The sequence below is a fragment of the Microtus pennsylvanicus genome, chromosome 11 (assembly GCF_037038515.1).
Source record: "Microtus pennsylvanicus isolate mMicPen1 chromosome 11, mMicPen1.hap1, whole genome shotgun sequence".
Taxonomy (NCBI): domain Eukaryota; kingdom Metazoa; phylum Chordata; class Mammalia; order Rodentia; family Cricetidae; genus Microtus; species Microtus pennsylvanicus.
In genome coordinates this window covers 15,936,171-15,959,058 of record NC_134589.1, presented here as the reverse complement: position 1 = coordinate 15,959,058, position 22,888 = coordinate 15,936,171, and the positions used below count along the sequence as shown (strand labels likewise).

At 54.3% G+C, this 22,888-nt stretch overlaps 1 protein-coding gene across 1 annotated transcript; it reads left to right on the top strand.

The window, feature by feature from the left end:
* Positions 1-1,331: 1,331 nt before the first annotated feature.
* LOC142859885 (angiotensin-converting enzyme) lies at positions 1,332-22,279 on the top strand. The gene is made up of 25 exons (XM_075990381.1): positions 1,332-2,002; positions 2,649-2,816; positions 3,556-3,649; positions 4,224-4,367; positions 4,969-5,160; positions 5,846-5,943; positions 6,255-6,427; positions 6,772-6,995; positions 7,279-7,423; positions 7,680-7,778; positions 8,000-8,122; positions 8,496-8,707; positions 9,352-9,488; positions 10,353-10,511; positions 10,752-10,839; positions 12,805-12,948; positions 13,116-13,307; positions 15,043-15,140; positions 15,316-15,488; positions 17,882-18,105; positions 18,410-18,554; positions 18,979-19,077; positions 21,005-21,127; positions 21,441-21,628; positions 21,821-22,279. Exons 1-25 carry the CDS (start codon positions 1,739-1,741, stop codon positions 22,051-22,053), a joined length of 3,939 nt encoding a protein of 1,312 aa, XP_075846496.1. The 5' UTR covers positions 1,332-1,738; the 3' UTR covers positions 22,054-22,279.
* The last annotated feature ends 609 nt before the right edge of the window (positions 22,280-22,888 follow it).

The window sequence follows — 22,888 nt, the reverse complement described above, 5'->3', positions numbered from 1 at the left end:
GTGTGCCAAGGTCTGGGAACATCACAGAGAATGAGGCAGACTGACCGCATCTCTACCCTCCTGGGAAAGTATGGCATCGTGGGGAAGCTGTGTGTTTCAACAAGTTCCTACAACAAAATGTCACCTAGAGGGAGGGACAGGGTGGTGACTCCAGCCATCCCTGGGATCAGTGGGCAAGATAACAGTAATTAGCCTTTGATTTCATCATTTCAGCGGTAAGGCAGAACCGTTCATTCCTGAACTCAGTCCCTAACCCAGGAGTACAGACCGTGTCCCATTGCCCACAGCTGGGCCTGAGAATGGGCCAGCAGAAAGAACTGCCTGTTCTTCCTCTCTGCTGGCCCGGGTACTCAGGAACTCTTCGGAGACAAGAGCCTCCAGCCCCACCCTGTCTTCCTCTCTCCTGCTTTCAGTTCTGCTTCTGACAGAAAAGACAGAAGAGCTTCTGAATGCAGGCTAAGCCCCAGACTCTTAACTGCGGTGTCTACCCACCCTCCACATCTGCCCTTCATAGGTACCGCCTTCAGAATTCCCGTTCCCGTTCCTATGCCTCTACCAGTTCAGGGGGCTTCCTCGCTGAAGACAGCCGCTCACTGGTGGAAAAGACACACGGTGCGCACCAGGCAGCCCCTTGCTAGCCACCTTCCTCCTTTCTCCATCTCTCAGTCCTCAGGGACCTCTCCTCTAGCATGTCACCTGACAGGCCAGCTCGATCTGCCAGGGACAAGAATCCTTCCACCTCTTGGGGGGAACAGCTCTGGTGCTGAGGGATTTTAGCCTCCACAGCCTCCTGTGCCTCAAGAGGACATGATCCTCTCTCCCCCACGCTTGTCACTTTGAGGGACAGGTGGAGGAGACAGGGAAATGACTGGGAGTGTGGAGACCTGAGGTGACTTGAAGCCAATCTGTCTCAGTGGTAATTTCTCCATTTTTAAAAGCAGGGGGTTGTTCCCGTCTCTAAGGCATTTCGTCGCTCTCAGATCGTGCAACTGTGAGGTTCTAGGGCTCTGTTGGGGCAATGCTTGACGATTCTTGTGAGATGAACAGCTGACTGCCAGCCGTGTAGCCAAAGGGTAGGAAGCAGGAGTGCCAGCGCTTGTGGCCCACTCTATGGCCACCCCTCGTAGAACAGAACAGACCCTCAGTTCCTCTGCCCTTGCAAGGAGTCCCTCACCCCAAGCCCAAGGTGAACTGGCTGCCAACATCTGCAGCAACTACCCAAGGCGCCTATCAGGCACCCACTCTTCCAGGACCCCGCAACCTCAAGTCCATCCCCGCGGCACCAGCCAGCCATCCCCGCCCCTTTGTCACTCAAGAACCCGGAAAGGCTTGGAGGGTTATGCCTGGAAGCCTTGAGAAGTCAGAGACCGCTGGGCTCTACGGCCTAAGACTACGTGGTGGCAGCCAGCAGGCACGGCCGGGCGGCGACAGCAGTGTGTTTGCAGGGGACAGGGACCCCTTTCTAGCTTCTTCTGCAAGCGCCCCACCTTGCCCCATCTCTCCACCCAGGCTGCTCCCCGACCCCTCCGGCCTGGCTCCCCTGCCCAAGGCGGGCTAGGAATCTCTCCCCCGCCCCGCTCAGCAGGGCCCGTGTAGCCGGGGACTTTGGAGCCGAGGAGGAAGAGCGGAGGGGCGGGGAGGTGGGGGTGTGTCGGGAGGCGGCGGTGCTGGGTTTTATAATCCGCAGGGCGGTCGCGGAGCGGGAGAAGGGACAGCGCCGCACCACGCGTACCGCGCTATGGGGGCCGCGTCCGGCCAGCGGGGGCGGGGGCCGCTGTCGCCTCTCTCGCTGCTGTGGCTGTCGCTGCTTCTGCTGCTGGTGCCGTCACCCGCCCCGGCGCTCGACCCCGGATTGCAGCCGGGCAACTTTTCCGCGGATGAGGCAGGGGCGCAGCTCTTCGCCGAGAGCCACAACTCGAGTGCCGAGCAGGTGCTGTTCCAGAGCACCGCAGCCAGCTGGGCGTACGACACCAACATCACCGAGGAGAATGCGCGGCTCCAGGTGGGCGCTGGGGCCTGGGCGGGGGCGGGGCACGGCAGGGCGCAGCGACCAATCACAGGTCTGTGGTCAGTCGCCCGGGGTAGCAGACGCCTGGGGCCCCCAGCCTCAGCCCTGAGCCGCAAGATCCCTAGTGGGGCCCCTGCCACCAGTCAGACCCTCCCACCCGCTCTGCGCATTAGACAGGCGGTGATGCTCCAGTCCGGCTTGGGCACGTGATGCCAACATAGGAATGAAAAGGATGAAGCTAACTCCTCCAAGGCCAAATCCTCCCAGCGCGTGGGCGTCCAGAGCTGGGGCAGCGGTGGTCTGCATATAGGGAGCTCTGTTCGGCTCCAGAGCCCTTGCCTCCTGGCAGCTGCCTGACCTTTTATTGAGGTTCCTTTTCTGGCCCCTCCACTCACTGGCCCCTCATTCTGGTCCAAATTTTCTCCTTCGTTGTTTCCTTGAGTCAGATTCCCACAGTTCCCAACCCGAGGGCTCAGGAGTGGGGGTGCTGCTTCTGCAAGCTCATCTCTAGGACAGAATCTCTGCAGGAACTAGGGGTCTGGAAGCCCTCCACCTTCCTAGGCCCTCTCAGTACTGTAGCCTCTCCTCCATGGCCTCCACCTGAGACGGACCTCTCTTCCCACCCTCCTGTTGAGTACAGGAGGAAGCAGAACTCATCAACCAAGAGTTTTCAGAGGTCTGGGGCAAGAAGGCCAAGGAGCTATATGGCCCCATCTGGCAGAACTTCACGGACTCAAAGCTGCGAAAGGTCATTGGGACTATCTGCACCCTAGGACCTGCCAACCTGCCCCTGGCCCAGCGGCAGCAGGTGGGCCTGAGGGTGGAAACAGAACTTGAGTAGCCAAGTGCCCTGTTGTGGTGGTTGGGAGAGCAGCCTGGCAGACAGGAAGGGACCTGTATGGACCTTGACTGTAAGGGGGAAACAGAGGACTGACTGCTAGGACCACAGGTTTTCCCTCCAGACGTGTGGCGGAGTAGAAAATCAAATTCATGAACTGGAGTGTAGTTAAATGACCAGACTGCTAGTCTAGCATGTGTGAAGCCCCATGCTTTATACCCAGAATTACATTACACATGCAGAGAGTGATGTGGATGTGCGCTCTCTCTCTCTCTCTCTCTCTCTCTCTCTCTCTCTCTCTCTCTCTCTCTCACGCACGCACGCACGCACACACACGCACACACACGCGCACACACGCGCACACACAGTCAACGGTAAATTTCTCTCTAGGTAGACTTGGTATATGGGCAAGGGTTGGAAAGACAGACGCAACAGGGCCAGAGGACGGCAGGGATTCACCCTCACTGTGGGCTGGTACCAAGCTGGTGTTTGTCTCAGACTCTGGGTCTCTGGTCTGTTCCACCTGCGAAGGTGGCCTCCGTGGGGAAGGGAGGCAGTTGGAAGAGTGTCACTGAGTGCTCGCGTCTGAGTCACATCCCCTCTCCAGACCACTTTTTCCTCCTAGCCAAGGGGTGGGGTGGGCAGATTAACTCCAGAGGCCAATGTTTGCTCACTAATAATCAATCATTCCTCAACTCCAACTTGGCAGTACAACTCCCTGCTCAACAACATGAGCAGAATCTACTCCACCGGCAAGGTCTGCTTCCCCAACAAGACTGCCACCTGCTGGTCCCTGGACCCAGGTATGGGCCGGTCCCATCTCTGCTGGGGTTTCCTAGTGCTTCTGGGTCACCTGCAGGATCTATGTTTGTTAGTAAGTCAAAGGCACTGGTCTCCCACTGGGGCTGGACTATGCAGATGTACCCATACTTCTGCCCTACCCTGCCTCTCTGGGCACTTCGGGGACCTGCTAGCGCCACCCTTCCGCCGCTAAGCTTTCCTCTGGCCACCTAGCTTTCCTTTTAATGGGTCCTCTCACTTGCTCCAAAAGCCTCTCATAAGCCCTAGGTCCCTTGGGACTGTACCACAAGGTCAGCGATTCTATGCAATGAGCCATGGAGTGGGTTCTGTCTCTTCTAACCTCTAAATGTCCTTTCTGTGTCAACAATCTTAGCCATTTTCCTGGGTGCAGGGTCCTGCCCAGTGCTTTCTTTGTATAGTCTCGCCCCAGCAAACGCATAGGCTGCCCTTGCTCTGGGGTCACTGTGATACTGAAGATGCTGGTGGAAATGGTAAAGACCAGTGTGTGCCTCTGGTGAAGGCTTCCAGAGACTGGCACACAGACGGTTCCTAACTGACCCTGCTCACCTGTCTCAGAGCTCTCCAACATCCTGGCCTCCTCACGAAGCTATGCCAAGCTGCTGTTCGCCTGGGAGAGCTGGCATGATGTTGTGGGTATCCCACTGAAACCCCTCTACCAAGAGTTTACTGACCTCAGCAACGAAGCCTACAAACAAGATGGTGAGCTTGCATCTTCCTCTCCACGGACAGCAGCCTTCCAAGCTTACAAGACACTCTTGTCTGCTGTCCCCAGAGCCTCGGGTCCCTGAGCTAGACAAAGCAGCCGGTGTGGTGACTGCAGGGCTGATCCAAGGTCTCAGAACTAGTGGGGATGGCAGGAAACCTATAGCAAGCATACGTTGCTGTCCTGTCCCTCTCACTGCTGTTCCTGGTACCTTTTGTGGCACTGCTCCCAGCCCTAAGACTCTCTGCATCTTTGTGCTTAGGGACCTGTTTTGCTGGAGATTAGAGTAGGCCCTAGTTGGAAATTATAGACCTTGATATGGTGACCCACACCTGTAATACCAGTGCTTGAAAGGGTAGGAGGATGAGGAGTTCAAAGCCAGCCTGGGCTACACAGTGAGACTCTGTCTAAAAAAGGGGGGGTGGAGTGTGGCACATAACTGTAATCCCAGAACTCAAGAGACTGAGGCAGGACGATCTTGAGTTCAAGGCCAATTTAAGCAACAATCTCAAACCAATGCTTGGAGTCAGGAAGATGGTAGAGACAAAACTAGGATGTGGAGAGCTCTTGGGCCTGACCTGTGCTCTCCTGCTTTAGGTTTCTCGGACACAGGGGCCTACTGGCGCTCAGCATATGACTCCCCCTCCTTTGAGGAGACTCTGGAGCACCTCTACAATCAACTAGAGCCCCTCTACCTGAACCTCCATGCTTACGTCCGCCGCGCACTGCATCAACGCTATGGCGACAAATATATCAACCTCAGGGGACCCATTCCTGCTCATCTGCTGGGTAAGGACCTGGACCTTGTGCCCCGGGGGAGCTTGGGTGTACGAGGATGCCCAGCAGAGGGAAAGTGGTCCATCCTCATGGTGCTGGACCTTGTGCCCCGGGGGAGCTTGGGTGTAGGAGGATGCTCAGCAGAGGGAAAGTGGTCCATCCTCATGGTGCTGGACCTTGTGCCCAAGGGAGCTTGGGTGAAGGAGGATGCTCAGCAGAGGGAAAGTGGTCCTTCCTCATGGTGCCTCCAATATGTGGATTGCCATGACCTTTGCTTCCTTATGCAGAAGCCTCAATGACTTCTGTTCCCAGCTCAACATTCCCAGCAGCCTGGAATCCTGCTGAATAAGTGGGGGCATGGAGGCTTAGGGAGGCAGGAACTTAGAGCCAACAGAGAGCTAGCATGGGGCAGAGCTAGGGGTCAAGCCAATGGCTTTGGCTGCAGGTTCAGGGGAAGAGGCAGCCTACTTGTAGATACTTCTGAGGACACAAGCCTGGAAGCTTGGGGCCCCTTTGCAAAGGATCCTGGCATGTTCAGAAAGGACACCAGTAACTATCCCTGTGGAGCCCAGAGAGTCAGGAGGGCTGTCCTGTGGTCCTAGGGTACAGGTGCCAGCACCCACCCAGGGTAGCAAAGATGAGAAATTAGCATGACTGGGCAAGGAACCAAATTGTCCCATTGGCTTTTTCCATTTAGGAGACATGTGGGCCCAGAGCTGGGAAAACATCTACGACATGGTAGTGCCTTTCCCGAACAAACCCAACCTCGATGTCACCAGTACAATGGTGCAGAAGGTAAGTTCTGGAGCCAGGCTTCAGGTAAGGCAATGAGATGGGGAGAGAGGGGTAGGAAGGGCCATGTGATAGGCATAGCCTCTCCCCTCTCCTACAACAGTCAACAGTGATCAAGAGTCTCGTCCGTGATGGCAGAGTGATCTGCTGTGGTCAGCAGTGCCCTGCCCCTGGGAAGTGAGGGCACTGAACCTCAGATATCTTTCCTGGGCCAGAAGCTATCCTGGGTGGAGATCACTAAGCCTCGCCCTGAAGGCAGTCCCAGAGGCTCCCACATGACCAACTCCTGATCTATTTCCCCACCTCCTGGCCAGGGTTGGAATGTCACAAAAATGTTCCGGGTAGCAGAGGAATTCTTCACCTCACTGGGGCTCTCACCAATGCCCCCTGAGTTCTGGGCAGAGTCGATGCTGGAGAAGCCAACTGATGGACGGGAGGTGGTGTGCCATGCCTCAGCCTGGGACTTCTACAACAGGAAGGACTTCAGGTCTAGACCTGGGAAGAGGAGTGTGTGGGACTCCAAGGAGGAGGCAGCTATGTTTCCGACCTGTATCGGAGGACTGTTCTGTTCCAGGGCAGCAGGGCCTGTCCTCCTACTTCACCATCCCTGCAGCTCTCAGGGGCAATCAGCTGGGTGCCTTGGAATGGAGGAGGGCCAGAGTGGTGGCGGTCGGCCAGGGCCAGGTCGAAGGGTTGCTAGTTTCTAAACACTTCTCACCCCAGGACAGAGGCCTCCTTAACCCCGTGCTCCTCTAGTCCCAGCCTGCTCAGGGCTCTGGCCCCTGCCCTGCCCTCTTCTCCACCCTCATCCTCATCCCATCCATGTTCCAGAATCAAGCAGTGCACCCGGGTCACGATGGAGCAGCTGTCCACAGTGCACCATGAGATGGGCCACGTGCAGTACTACCTACAGTACAAGGACCTGATGGTCCCCCTGCGGAGAGGTGCCAACCCTGGCTTCCACGAGGCCATCGGGGACGTGCTGGCTCTCTCTGTCTCCACTCCCGCACATCTGCACAAAATCGGCCTGCTGGACCATGTCACCAACGACATAGGTGTGAAGTGGGCCAGGGAGAGGATCCAGTTTGGCTCAGTCAGGTCTCCTTCGATCATGTTAGATCTCTACTGTTCCCCTGCTCCATCTCGTCATTTTTATCTTGAGGCCCCATATACACCTTGAGCTTGGCCCTCTCCCGGAGTCCTTGTTCCTGGAGCTAAGAACTTGGGGGTCACCTCTGTGCAGCCTCACCTCCTGTTGCACAGCCCTCCCCTCCCCCAGGTCCACTCTGCCCTAGCTGCTCCTTCCCCTACCTTCTCTCTCTTCTTATTTCTGTACAGAAAGTGACATCAATTACTTGCTAAAGATGGCCCTAGAGAAAATTGCCTTCTTGCCCTTTGGCTACCTGGTGGACCAGTGGCGCTGGGGGGTCTTCAGTGGACATACTCCACCCTCCCGCTACAACTTCGACTGGTGGTATCTCAGGTGAGGAGAGAGAGAAGCCTGACTCAGGGGACCCCTTGTCTCCACCCGTCTTGTCCCTCTTTTCTAACATCTACCCCCTACCCACTGCCTCCTCCATCCCTGCTGAAAACTCCAGGAAGTCTCCCCCATTTTCCAGGATGTAGAAGGGATGCTGGGGAAGAGGGAGGCTAGGGGTGGAACCAGTACCTTTTTTTCTGCAAATCACAAGCAGCCTGTGCATCTCTAGGGCCTTAAGATTTTAAACATCCCCTTCTAGAACCAAGTACCAGGGGATCTGCCCTCCAGTTGTCCGGAACGAAACTCATTTTGATGCCGGAGCCAAGTTTCATATCCCAAACGTGACACCATATATCAGGTACCAGAGTTCTGTGTTCCTCCCTGCTCTGTCATCTCTCAGGCCCAAGGGCTGAGAATTAGAAAAGTCCTTTCTCCTGGGCAACGCTCGGTTTCTTTCCTTCTTCCTACTGCTAGCCCGTGGTCCAGCTGTTGCCCTGCGGAACTCGGGATAGAGCCTGAACAAGGGACTTTTGCCTAGCTCTCCACACTCCTCCTAGCCCCTGCTCTCTGTCCCTGCAGGTATTTTGTGAGCTTCGTTCTACAGTTCCAATTCCATCAAGCACTGTGCAAGGAGGCGGGTCACCAGGGCCCGCTACACCAATGTGACATCTACCAGTCTACCCAGGCTGGGGCCAAGCTCCGGTATGTGGTGGGAAGGGAAAGTGGGAGGCGGAGGGGAGAGGCTGGTGAGGGGCATTACTACAGGGAGCTGACTGTTGTGGTTGGAACCCCACAAAGCCATGCTGCTCTGGAGTAACTCTCTCCTCTCCTTCCCACCCCTCCCCCTTCCTCCCTCCCTCTCCCTCCCTCGTTCTCTCTCCTTCTTTCCCCTTTCTCTCTTTCATATCAAATATTTATTGAGCTGGACTTCAACTGCCACGGGGCCAGGCAAATGTCCCCTGCCACTCTCACAGAGACCCTAGCCCTAGAGTTCTTTTACTAACGAAGGGCGGCAGCACCGCGGTGGACCCCAGCCTGTGTCTCCTGTACCCACACTGCTCATTCTGCTTGGCAGGCAGTTGCTGCAGGCTGGCTGCTCCAGGCCCTGGCAGGAGGTGCTGAAGGACATGGTGGGCTCAGATGCCCTGGATGCCCAGGCACTGCTGGAGTATTTCCAGCCGCTCAGCCAGTGGCTGCAGGAGCAGAATCAGCGGAATGGTGAAGTCCTCGGCTGGCCAGAGTATCAGTGGCGTCCACCATTACCTGACAACTATCCATACAGCATTGGTAAAGCCCTAAGTGAGGGTGGGCAGGGACCAAGAGGAGTCCTGGCCTCTGACCTCTGGGCCCAGGCCTCAGGTTCCTGGTCAGCTCCTTCCAGCTATGTCCCAACTCTGAGCTCTACAGCAAAGATGGGCATGTCTTTCTCCCAGCATCCTAGAGACGGTGAACCCAAGCCTGAGGGCCCCTGGGGTCAGCCTTGCTGGCACATTGCTCTATGAGGTCACACTGCAGACTCGGCTCTTATTGGCCAGTGGTGGAGGCTTCGGGGCTCTGCTCTCCTGCGGCCATGGGCCAAGGTTGGGCTACTCCAGGACTGCCCAGCTTCCTCTTTCTGCTGCTCTGCTATGGGCACCCCCTGCTGGTCCTCAGTCAGGTGACCACCGACCACGTGACAACCAACCAGGGGATAACAAACCAGGCAACAACCAGAAGCCAGGGGATAACAAACCAGGCAACAACCAGAAGCCAGACAACAACTCACGGAGTGCCAATCATCCAGACAACCCAGAACCCAAGTGGGACTGCTGGAAAGGGGCAGGGCCACGAGGGGGCAAGGAGCCAGGGGACAGCAGGAGGGGACTCCAATGGAACCACGCCTTGTGGTAAGGAAGGCAAGGCCTGTCTGTTTTCCTCCTCACCTCCTGCAGACCTGGTGACTGATGAAACTGAAGCTAACAGGTTCGTGGAGGAGTATGACCGGACAGCCCAGGTGCTGTGGAACGCGTACGCAGAAGCCAACTGGCACTATAACACCAACATCACCCTAGAGGCCAGCAAGATCCTGGTAGGAACCACTTCCACCAACTCCAGCGTCTAGCATGTGCACAAACACACCCACACCCACAGAACACACACAGACGTAGAGAGACACAAGCACACACACAGCACCAAGCTGCCAAAACTGGTGAAAAGTCTGGACAGAGTATTCTAAAACGACACTCCGTTTCAGATTTATTGGGCTTGGATCCTCGTCTGAGCGAGTTTCTCTAGTTGGATACCATTCTTGATTACCAGTCTCAGAGACTGTAATCCATTGCCGTGATAAGCAATGACGGCGTCCCTCTTTCAAAGATTGACAGCCTGTTTGTCAGCACCGTGAGGGATCATTTCCCTGCACCCTGTCCTTCCCTTTGCGGCAGAGTGTATACGTCACACCACAGGAAGCCAGTTCTGGCCACGCGCTCTAACCCTAGATCACAGGGTGTTAACATTGCTTAAAGACCCTCTGTGTGCTGCCCGTGGGTCCTTAGTACCTCACCTTCTCTTCCTGTAGACATCCTTTGGCCGTTATGCACAAGCTGGCATTCTTCCCATTTCAAAGATGCAACCTCTGAATACTCAGGGCCAGGAGGTAGGGGGCTCCTATCTAATATCACGCCACCTTCATCCTAATGACATTTAAGGCGTGCTGGACTCCCTTTTCCTGCTCTGTCAGGATATACATTGCCAGACCACAGATATCTGTTGAGGAACACATGCTGTACCCAGTCTATTAGCGGACGGCCCAGGTTGAAGAGAAGGGTGTTTGTACGGGCAAAGTTATACACCTAATCAAACCACACTCCTCATCACTACCTTTATGGACCCTCCTGCACAGAGGCCATGCCAAATTTCCTGAGCCTGTGACACCACCCCCTTGTGCCCTCAGCTTCAGAAAAACAAGGAGGTGGCCAACCACACCCTGAAATATGGCACCTTGGCCAAGAAGTTTGATGTGACCAACTTCCAGAACTCGAGCACCCAGCGGATCATAAGGAAGGTTCAGAACATGGACCGGGCAGTGCTACCTCCCAATGAGCTAGAAGAGGTATGTGGCCATGGAGAGCAGGGAGTGGGCACTGCTGGGGAGTAAACCGAATCGCGGGTCTGCCTCCACGCTACTTTCTCGATTTGTCAAGTCTTGACATGGGCCATGTCCGCAGGTCTCCAGAATTCCCATGACTGCAACACGTTGGGGCACATGCTTCCTTGGTTCCCACCCATAATGCATGGGGCCAGAGCAAAATGGGAGGAGGATTCTTCATTCCCGTTTTCTCCCCCCTTGCAGTACAACCAGATCCTGCTGGACATGGAGACCATTTACAGCATAGCCGATGTTTGCTACACAAATGGCACCTGTCTGCAGCTAGAGCCTGGTGAGAGCACCCCTGAAAGAGAGTTGGGGGGCTGGCTGGTAGGGATGAGGATGCCGTCAAGGGAAGGAAGAGATGGGCTTCCTTAACTCATTTCCTCGGGAGAACTGTCTGACCCCACTGAGAGCTAGAACCCTATTGCCATTTCTCTAATTCTCTGCCCCCAGGGCATCCCACCTGCCCAGAACTCCCCAAATGTTTTCCTTCTACCTGCCCCTCAGAGCAATAGAATCTCAAATGTGTTTCAAAGTCACAGACCCCAAAGAGGAAAGCCAAAGACCTTCGGGTCTGTGTCTCTACCTTCTGTGGCTTCCTAGGAACCCCTCCTCCACTGGGACATGACTGAAAGAGAATCTGGGGCCAAAAAGGATAAACCACGCAAGAGTCCCACTGGCCTACAGGCACTAAGCTAGAACTGGGCCTCCGGTCCCTAGCTGGTAACGTCCCCACACCATCCCTTCCTCCATGGCACCTTCCCGCCGGATCGCCATGGACCGACTCATAGCCACCTCTCAATGCTCATGTCTCCTCAGCCTGACCCCTATGAAAAGATTCATTCAGCCCCCCTCCCCCTGTACACACACACATCTCTTTCCAGGGTTGGTGAGCTAGAGTCATAAACATTCTTTGTGAGGAATCTTTACCAGAAATTGTTTCTTCCTGGCCCCAGTCCAGCTCCCATGTCAGAACAATGACAAAGAGAAGGGGAAATGGAAAATAAACAGGAGCAAGAAACAGTTCCAGGGCGGGGTCGGGCCTATAGGTAGTGGATGTGGGTACACATGCCAAGAGGGAGAGGGAACATGTACGTGCGCGTGGGTGCGTGCGTGCGTGAGTGTGTGAGGGTGTGTGTACAAGCACACTTGGGACACATGTGCATGTCTGGATGTATAGTTCTAAATATGGATATTTTTTAAAAAACACGTAGCATTTGGCATCCCTACCGTACAGCCCTTTGATCCAGAACTAGGCCATCTGGTCATGGACATGGTAATTAAAATAAAAAGCCCATGAAGACCGGTGACTTTCATCACCAGAAAGCAGACACTGAATTCTGAAAACAAATCTTTTTCAAAGAAAGCTAATTAAGTTTACCGTTTCTGTGACAAGAGCATATGACTTAGAATGTTCCAGAATAGAACCCAAGTTCAACAGTGAGGGTTTCAGATGCTCCAGGGCTCCTCCATCTAGGCCAAGGGCAGGGCAAGAGAAGAAGCCATCTGTTCCCAGACTGACGCCCACAGTCTTGTGTGATGCTCACTCTGGCCTGAGCTCTGCTCTCAGGAGGGTGTCTCATGCAGAGTGGTTTCCACAGGACATAAACCCAGGGCCCACCTTGCTGGAGGCAGCTCAGGTAGTCCTTGTACCTGCACAGCCCTTACAGCTGTTGGAACTCCTTTGATAATTTGCGAAGGATGTTGTGGGTCCCCAGGGATGCAGCAATGAGCAGGCACAGCCCCTGCTTGGAGACAGACAGTTTCAAGTGCCTGGGAAAGCCAGGATAACTCCTTTGTTTATAGATATGGAAAAAGACCCGCCCAGGGTAACTTGGGGGGGGGTCCATGGGAGGGATAGAACTTGAACTTAGGCCTGTGAAACTTCCCAAACTATTTCTCCCAGGGAAGGGGAATTCATGGGAGAACCGTTTGTTTTTGCTCTAGCCTGGCCACCTCCTATGTGGGGACACAAGCCTGTCATTAAGCTACTCCTAAGAAAGGAACAAGTAAACCCCTTTCCAAGTTGCTGAACCCCTGCAAGTGTCATGTATGTGCAGCATGTCGCCCCAGGTGGGCACCCTATGAGCTCCTCGTGGCTGCTGGCTCCCTAGCCCTCTCCCCTCTCGCTACTTACTGCCTATCCTGTCAAGCTTTCTTCTGACTCTGAAATTCCATGACCAAGTTCCACTTAAAAACAGATGAGTGCTGAGCCAAGAACCGAGGCTCAAGCCCTTCGACCCCTCCCTTCCAGATCTGACCAACATGATGGCCACATCCCGGAAATACGAAGAACTGCTGTGGGTGTGGAAGAGCTGGCGAGACAAAGTGGGGAAATCCATCCTCCCCCTTTTCCCAAAGTATGTGGAACTCTCCAACAAGATCGCCCGACTCAACGGTAAGTTCCCAGTGCTAGTGCCGCTGGCTGTTTGCTTCCTAGTTCCCTCAAGCTCCTCAAAGAGGTCCTCTGATCCTTAGACTAGGAACAGGAAGGGCCCCAGAGGTGACAGGGGTGTACTGAGTGAATGAGAGCTGCTGGGAAAGCTTGGCTTGTCTCCTGTGCAGGCTACACGGATGGAGGGCACTCCTGGAGATCATCGTATGAGTCTAAAAACCTGGAGCAAGACCTAGAACAGCTGTACCAGGATCTGCAGCCACTCTACCTGAACCTACATGCCTATGTGCGCCGTTCCCTGCACCGCCACTATGGGTCCCAGTACATCAACCTGGATGGCCCCATTCCCGCCCACCTGCTGGGTAAGGACATTGGTCCAACTTCAAGGAGGTGGGCAATGGACAATAGTAAGGGACAGGACAGTGCAGGCCACAGAGCAGAGAGCAGGTCTGAAGCGTCATGAGTGATAAGACTTGAAGCCTTGAGTGAGCGTGGCCAAGGTTGGAGTGGGGTGGGGTTGGGGGGACTTCCTGCTCACGTTTAGTTACCACATATTTTTCTATTTTTCTTTTGTGGTGCAGAAGCATTGAACTCAGGGCCTTGTATGTGGCAGGCAAGTGCTCTACCACTGAGCCACACTCCCCAGCTCTCCCGGTGCCATGTTTGCCAGAGAACCACATTATACAAGCATTTCACCATCTTTTAAGGGTTAGACCACATTGCCCATCATGCCTTGAGACAGCCAGATCCAGGAATATGGGTGTGGGGATCTGAGGAAATTCCTTATGAGCCTTGAAAGATGTAAGATTTTGACAGATGCAAAGTCAGGGCTGGGGGCTCAGAGGGAGAAGACTCAGGGTCTAGGTCAAGGTGTGGGAGCAAAGAAAAGTCCTGAGAACTCAGATCCACTTCAACATCTGGGCCCTTATTCTTCCACGACTCTAAACATCCAAACAGCCTTGAGTACGTGAAGGAGGAAGAAGACGGAGAGACAGAAAGACCTGGGGAAAAGTAGAGGCCACCGGTTTTCTGTCCCCAATGGGCCATTGCTTTCCTGCAGTTGTTATGAATAGTGAAGCCAGACAGCGCACATTTAGAGGTCATTTGGGAGACCCCCAGAAGGTTGTCCTTCTCTGGGTCTGACTCTCGTGTGACTGGAACATTGCTGCATCCCAAGATCTAGTCCTCCTCCATCCCTCTTTGGGACAGTTCAAAGAATATCTAAGTAAATATCAACTCAGTGACCAAGAACACAGAGCCCAGAAGGGAAGCAGGATGCTCCAGGTGTCCAGGGGTCCAGACCAGGGCTTAGAAGTTCATCTCCTGTGGTCAAAGAAAAAGAAGCCCTTTAGGTGCCCCACCCCCCACCCCTCCCACTCCTTTCTCATCCCTCTGCCACTCTGACTCCCTCTGGCAATTCTGCCCCAGCTATGGCAGACCCCCGACTCTAATGGAGTTTTGAACCTTCTAGTCATTCTGAATGCCCCTCCCCCTTTCTCTCCAGTCCTGGAGAGCTGGGCTCTTAACTGACACTGGATTCTAGGGCGTTAGCCTCTCCAAAAGGAGATGGTTGGTTTCTGTTGGAGTGACTGGTGACCGGCACAATACAATGTGAGAGGTTACAGAGGGGACAAGAGTGTAGCCTGATGGCATTGAAATCCAACCACGTCACTTAGGAGTCTGAGACCCTGTTTGGATTAACTCTCTCCAGACCCAAGTTCCTCTGCTACACAGTGTCAGGAAGCAGGCAGAACTACATGCGAGCTTGGGGCAGCACTTAGGAAGTGACGGGCATGTGGGCACTGATGCTCCAGGGACTACGAGTCTCTTGTGGAAGACGCCTTCACTGCTCATGGGCAGGAAAGGCTACCTTGATTCCTAATGCCCAGCAAGGTTCTTACCTGTAACTCTCACTGGAAATGACCTCGTGGGCTGGGCATGCAGGTGGGAGACCATGCACATCAAATGCCCCAGCACGGTTTGCAAACAGTTGATGCTCAAAAGATGCCACCTTGGTTGACAGGATTGGGATCTGCCCACCTATCCCTACAGCATTGCTCTGAGCCTAAAAAGTTATATGTCCCAACTTGCCTCTAGGGAACATGTGGGCGCAGACCTGGTCCAATATCTATGAGTTGGTGGCACCCTTTCCTTCCGCCCCCAGCTTGGACGCCACGGAGGCCATGATAAAGCAGGTCAGTGAAGCCAAGGCCATTGTCTGTGGGCCTTCTGAGGGAACAAGGTAGGGCAGGCCCCAGATGAGAGGACAGAAACCCTCTCCCCACCAGTATGGCCCTCTTACAGCCTCTCTCCTGCCTCAGCTGTGTCTGTCAGAGACCCCAGTTTGCAAAGAGCTGTCTCTGCTTGCAGGGATGGACGCCCAGAAGGATATTTCAGGAAGCTGATGACTTCTTTACCTCCCTGGGGCTGCTGCCTGTACCCCCCGAGTTCTGGAACAAGTCAATGTTGGAGAAGCCAACTGACGGACGGGAGGTGGTGTGCCACGCCTCAGCCTGGGACTTCTACAATGGCAAGGACTTCAGGTTTGTCTGGGTGGAGCTAGGATCCTGGGACGACAAGAGTATGAGCTGAGTCAAGGCTCTGTGGTTGTCCCCTCAACGGGAGAGAGCAAGACAGATGGGGGCAGTTTGGGACGAAGCTGAGGACTGAGAGTCAAGGAGGTGAGTTTGGTCCTAGACCAGGTAGGGAAGTTCCATCGGAGAAATGAAAGCCAGGGGGCTGGAGGGATGGTTCAGTGGTTAGAGCAGTGGCTGCTTGTCCAGAGGTCCTGAGCTCAGTTTCCAGCACCCACATGGTGGCTCACAAACATCTATAGGGGGTTCTTATGCCCTCTTCTGGCACGTGCAGATACAGCACTCATATACATAAAATAAATAAATACATCTTAGAAAAAATAATGCCAGAAGTGCTGGCCAGCTTTGTCAGTGGTCAGTGGGATGCTTCCGGTTGCAGACCTGATGTCTATGCTGCACAGCCTTGTTTGCACATTGTTGGCCCTTCCCATGGTGCACCACTGTGACATAGGAAGACCCCGCTCTCACCGCTGGCAGACAAGGCACTGTCCTTATCAAGTTGGGGCTGGCTGCCTACAGCTCTCTAACAGACCACCCCAAAATCCCGTGGCATAAAATGACCAGTTGGTCCTCAAGGATCTCTGAGCAGTTCCGGCAGTGCCCAGTGGAAGTGTCCTCACTCCGCAGAGACAGGCATCTCAGTCAGAGTATTTAAAAACTTTAACTGAGCCAGCAAGATGTCTCAGCAAATAAAGGTGCTTGCCACCAAGTCTGATGACCTGAGTCTGAGCCTCCAAATCCACATGGTGAAGAGAGAGAATGGAATTGCAAAAATGGCTGTCCTCTGATGGTCACAGACACACCATGGCAGGTGCTTACCACATAAATCAATAAACTCTTAAATTTTTAATTAATATATTGGCACCAGGAGAGTGACTCCCAGGGTTTTATTCTTGCCAAGAAAGCACCGAGGTACCCCCTAGACACAGCGGGGGGAATTTCAGTGGCTCCTCTGGAGCCATTTACCCAGAATCTAGTTTTGACCGCTGGCTGGAGTTCCTCGGTTTTTCCCACGTTCAGTGTCTAGGGTGGCCTCTCACACTGGGTACCTGGTTAGGATGATTGGAGAGGCTGGGGGTTGATCAGGCTTCTCTCTGGCACAAGCTGGCTTGGGTTCCTTCCTATTGTGACTGTCCCAGGCTGGCAGATGGGTTAAAACAGAAGCCAGGTTTCTCAATGGCTTAGTGTAAAACTGACACGGAGTCCTGTCTGCTGTGGATTCCTCCTGCCTCAGGCATCCTATTTTAGACAGGGTCTTACTATATCACTTAGGCTGACCTTGAGCTTGTGATCTTCCCTCCTCACTTGGGCTCCCAAGTGCTAGGACCACAGGCATTTTCAACCCTACATACCTGCCACATTCTACAGGAGAATACCCAGGGCAACCCAGATTCAAAGGAAGAGGGGAAAAGACTATGTCTGGGAAGGGGCGGTGATTCTGTCCTCAGCTGATGACGCTCTTATATAGACACAAAGCCAGGAGACAAAGAGATGGGGTTCATGTGGGGGTTGGGAGCGGGGATACTGCCCGGCCTTGGGCCCTTCAGAGGCATGAGGACTTGGAGCTTTAAGGCCCAGGTGGATTGACAAGGGGATTAGGGATCATGGAGGTGAGGATACCTGTGGGAATCCTTTTCTGTGGTGATTCAGAGGAGAAGGTAGGCAGACCCCATACCTAGTGGGATGTTGGGGAGCTCCTCCCTCTCCCATCCCCCTGATGAGAAAGAAATATGAGGAGAATCTGCACTGAAAGACTCTGTTTAGACCCCAGGAAGAAGTTTCTCCTGTCATTGGAACAGGCTTGAAGAAGTGGGTGAGGGGAACACAAGGAGGCGGAGCCTCCTGGCCTGGACAGCTCTGCAACTGCCAATCAGCCCTGGTCCTAAGCATTCTTCTAGTGGTTTGGGATTAAATGAGATGCAGAGTGGCCCAGCCCATGTGATCCCCAGGAAGCCCCAACCCTGGAAGAAGGAGACAAGTCCATGGGAAAGCACTGGACACACATCTTACAAAGTACAGGATTGAACGTCCCTGTGCCTCCAGACCAAGTCAGAAAGCAATACTCAGTGTGGAAGGGAGCTATTCGGAAAGTTAGGGGCAGAGGGATGGCTCTGATGACCTTCAGAGACGTCTGGCTCCAAATCAACCTCTTTCTCAGGACCACTTACTCGATTTCTACTCCTCATCAGGTCATGCTCCTTGCATCTGTGGGGAGGAGGCCTGCTTCATACGATGCACTCACTATCACATGATACATTTACTATCAATCACATGATGCACTCACCGTGGTCCCTGTGCCCTTGTGTCATCCTGACACACGTTCTCCCTGCCCCTATTCCTAGGATCAAGCAGTGCACATCTGTGAACATGGAGGACTTGGTGATTGCCCACCATGAAATGGGCCACATCCAGTACTTCATGCAGTACAAAGACTTGCCTGTGTCCTTTCGGGAGGGTGCCAACCCTGGCTTCCATGAGGCTATTGGAGACGTGCTGGCTCTCTCAGTGTCTACCCCGAAACATCTCCACAGCCTCAATCTGCTCAGTAGTGAGGGCGGTGGCTACGGTGAGAGAGGGCAGAGGTGCTGGTAGGTGGGCTGAGGACCCAGAGGGGGTAACATATTTGAGAGGTGCAGAAATAGGAAGATTTTATGGATGACCCGGGCAAAGACCTGAGATAGATCGTTGGATGGAAAGGGAAGGGGCCCCAGCAGGATGAACCTGACAGGATAACACACAGATCATCCCAAGAGGCAAGTTTAGGGATGGTGAGATCCAACACCATATTCCCTTCCCCTCACTGGACCTGAGCTGCTAGGCCCCCACACGAGGCCAGCATGGACCTGAGGCTGCATACCCTTCCTTGGCAGAGTATGACATCAACTTCCTAATGAAGATGGCCCTCGACAAGATCGCCTTTATCCCCTTCAGCTACCTCCTCGACCAGTGGCGCTGGAGGGTCTTCGATGGAAGCATCACCAAGGAGAACTACAACCAAGAGTGGTGGAGCCTCAGGTTCTAGAACATTCTGGTGGGGGTGTGGATTTGAGTGCATCTCCGAGAGTGTCTGCATGTGCTTGTGTGTCTGCAGATGAGCCAGTAAAAAAGTGTGTGTGTGTGTGTGCGTGTGTGTGTGTGCACACGTGTGCGCAGGCATGCATGTGCGTGCATGTACGCTTGTGTATATGTGTATGTACAAGTGATAGGGGTCCGTGTGTGTGTGCGTGTGCATGTGTGCGTGCATGTGTGTGTGTGCATGTGTATGTGTGTATGTGTGTGTATGTGTGCAAGTGATAGAGGTCCCCTGGGGTGGTTGTACACCAGAACACAACACACTGGAGTAGAGGACATTCTGGTGAAGGGACTATTCTTTACTTTAAAAATGCCAACCCTCTCTCAACCCCAAAGTCACCCTTTAACCTATCTTCCTGTTTGGCAGGCTGAAATATCAGGGTCTCTGCCCTCCAGTGCCCAGATCTCAAGATGACTTTGACCCAGGGTCCAAGTTTCATGTTCCTGCAAATGTGCCGTACATCAGGTAAGAGCAAAAGGAGAAAAGCTCTATGCTGGAACTGCCCCCTCAGACCAGCGAGTGCTGGCTCGTAACACACAGTCCACTCACCTACGACCAAAACCATTTCTTTAAGTCTTCCTTGGACAACACGAGAGCCTAAACCAACCAAACGTTTAAACCCGAAACTCCACTGGAAGTCTGGCTAATGGTTACAAGTCTGGGTAGGATTTTTGTTTTAAAACAGGTTTTACTCTGTAGTCCAAGCTTCAGGCTGGTCTAACACAGCGGGCCTCCCGTCTTGAGCCACCACACCTACCACCGACAGGGCAGTTGACATCAACAGTGGCTGGGTACTGACTTGGGTTCTGTTGATCAATTAGATTTGAGACATGATCCCTTTGTGGGCCCTTCGCTGCAACCGAACCAACTGCCTGCAGTATTTGTCCGAAATGTTCTATAGTCTGGAGCCCAGGGCAGGAGGCCCAGCTTATGCAGGAGGCAAGGTGGTTAGGGACAAGTTAGTTGCCAGCTTGGGGGTCAAAGCTCCTGTCCTTTGCTTGAACAACATCCTCTGTCTCTATGAGTATCCATTCTCTCAGCTTGATCTCAACACACAGGGTGGTCCCAAGTGACCACCCTGTCACTAACCACCCAGTCACTCATCTACACAGAGCTTCCTGGGGAACTTGGTGGCTGCAGCCGTGCATCGTCATACATTGTGAATAACTCACTAAGTGGAAGGCATCAGCACTCGCCTGTGCATCATTTGGCTGTAGCATAAGGTGCCCAAGGCAGCTCCCTTCCTTCCTCATGCTCTTATGGGGAACTTACTCAGGGTGTGCGATCCAGAGAGCTCTGAAGAAGTTGTGATGGGTAAACCTCAGGACCAGAGTTCCTGGTGCCCAGGCTACCTGGGAGCCAAGGCACAGAGGACAGAGAAGGCCTCCCAGGAGAGCAAAACATCTTAGAGTTTTTGCCTCTAGTAATCTCTGGAAGCTGAGTGGGGGTGGAGGGGAGAGCTCTGACACCAGGATGAAAGTCAGCAACATAGAAGCATGGACAGCGTCTGGGACCTGGAAAGAAAGATGTCTCTCTACTGAGATGCTCTCCAAGGCTGCAGAGGGCAAGGAGCAAAAAGAGTTGTTGCTAGGTCCCATCAGGTTTGACCTAGAGACTGCCCTCGCAAGAAGCTTTGGAGAAGGGGTTCCCAGTGGGGCTACCACCACCACCTGGATCTCCTTCTGAGGTCCCAATACTCACTCTTGCCTCGAGATAGACCCTGTGGTTGTTAGTGTCCCCGCTTAGCACAGTTATCCAGACAGGAGTGAGCAAAGGAGACTTGGCTTTCTATAAACACACATCTCTCACGTTCTGGCCAGTAGCCTGAGCAGAGAGCTCTTTGAGGAAGTGCCAGGGGGAACAAGTGGCACACGGCTTGTGCCCAGGATCTAATGGGAGGAGCCTGTGCCACTACTCATGTTTAGAAACCAGAGTTGCTGTGGTTGCCCCGGGCCTTGATTGGTATATTCCTACCAGGAAATCCCGGCTGCTCCACATAAGACTACCCAGTGCCTTCCCTACCCAGAAGGCCCTACCAGATCCGCACGTTCCACCCAGCAACCCTGGCCTCTGTTCCAGGGTTGGAAACCACACAACCTGCAACAACTTAATGGGCTCTCTTATTAACCTGGAGACATGCCTGTTTCTTGGATCCCCTTGGAGCAGGAATGTGGGCAGCCGAGGGGTGGGAAGCACCCCTACAGGCACATCTGGGAAGAGCTCAGGTGACACCACAGGCCAGAGTGACACCCTGGCTGCATCCTGCTCCGCTGGGTCCCCTGTGACTATCAGAAGGCTGGGTCGCGCTGGCAATGGATGAGTCCCTCTCCCACCCCGTGCTATACTTTTCCTGTGTTCCAGGCGTTTCTCCCACACCTTCTCTCCACTCCAGGTACTTCATCAGCTTCGTCATCCAGTTCCAGTTCCACGAGGCGCTGTGCCGTGCAGCTGGGCACACGGGTCCCCTGCACAAGTGTGACATCTACCAATCCAAAGAAGCAGGAAAGCTTCTGGCGTGAGTGTTTCAGACCCCTCCTTTGACTCTTTGAAACCGAGAAATCACTGAGGCTATTCTGGGAGCACTTTCTGTTTGGTTTCTTGGGCAGAGAAGAGTCAAGAAGAACCCTTGACATGTTACTTTCAGGAGGAAACTGGAGCCCCTGGGCCCTGCATCTCTCCTCCCCAACCCTGCCCCCGTCCCACTCAGGCTCTCCCAAACCTAAAGGGTCGTTTATGCTGGGAAAGGGGTATGGAGAAAAAATGCCAGACTGGGCAAGAGGATCCACATGGTTCCTACTCAGGTTCCCTTTCTCTGCTGCCGCCCCCAGGGATACCATGAAACTGGGTTACAGTAAGCCATGGCCAGAAGCCATGAAGCTGATCACAGGCCAGCCAAACATGTCAGCCTCTGCCATGATGAACTACTTCAAGCCACTGACAGAGTGGCTCATCACGGAGAACAGGAGACACGGAGAGACGCTGGGCTGGCCGCAATACAACTGGACACCAAACACGGGTACTAGCACCCACCCCACCTCCAGCCCCACGCACCGCTCCCAGAGCTCACGCAGGGATGAACCCCATTATTCCCAGTCCAGACAGCCTCCAGTCTGATCTCAGAGCAAGGACAGGGACGCCAGAACACAAGGTCCCACTGCTCCTGTCTGTCGCCCTGCCCACCGTCCTGTCTCCTTGCTTCCTCGCTCAGCTCGCTCAGAAGGCCCCTTTCCAGAGTCTGACCGTGTCAACTTCCTGGGCATGTACCTGGAGCCACAGCAGGCCCGTGTGGGCCAATGGGTGCTGCTCTTCCTGGGTGTCTCCCTGCTTGTGGCCACGTTGGGTCTCACCCATCGGCTCTTCACCATCCGCCAACACCACAGCTTCCGCAGGCCCCACCGTGGGCCCCAGTTTGGGTCCGAGGTGGAGCTCAGACACTCCTGAGGTGACCCTGCTGGCGAGGCTGGCAGAGGAGTGTCCCACGAGAAATTGGATGGGGGACATGGTGTGTGAGTGTAACACACTCTAGCTGGCCCTTCCTTCTTCTGCCCTGCCCCTGCCCCCTCTCTGCCCCCACTCCCGGCCCTCATTCTCTAGATGCCCAGCTTCTAACATGGAATTCCCCATCCAGTCTCTGTGAATACCATTAAAGGTCCTCCCCAACATCTGAGTCTGTGTCTCTTGTGGGAAAGTCAGGGACAGGACAGTCCAGTAGGCCCCTTTACCAATTGCTACCTTCTCAGACGCTCTCAGAGCAGGAACCGAAATAGTCCCAAGTGCTCTGGCCCCCATCCCCTTCGATCTTTCCCACCGGCCTTCCTGGCACCCTGGTGAGGTGGCCTGGGTCCTGCCACAGCAAGCAGTCCTTGCCCATCCACGCAGTCACCAAGGAAGCAGCTGCGAGCTGCCTCCTGCTTTGCACGTGGATACATATGGAGGGCTCACCCTGTTTCCATGCATCCTGGTCCACACTGACCCCTGTGTGGCTGTCTCGGGTGCAAGGTCCTGGGTGCCCTTCTACTACAGGACCTGACTCACTGAGCGTGCCGAAACCCCACGGTCACTTAGACTCCAGCCACACCAGCTCGGTTGTCCCCTTCGTGAGTGGACAGCCAGGGTTCCCCGATGGAGCCACATCACACAGGCACTGTCCAGGGAAAAGAGCAACAACCAGTGACCACACCATGGAGTCACTGCCGTCGGCCACCTGCTCACCCCAGAGCGCAGACCCTCACTCTGAGCCTTCTTTTGGAAAGCCTACTTGGATTTTGGGGAGTGT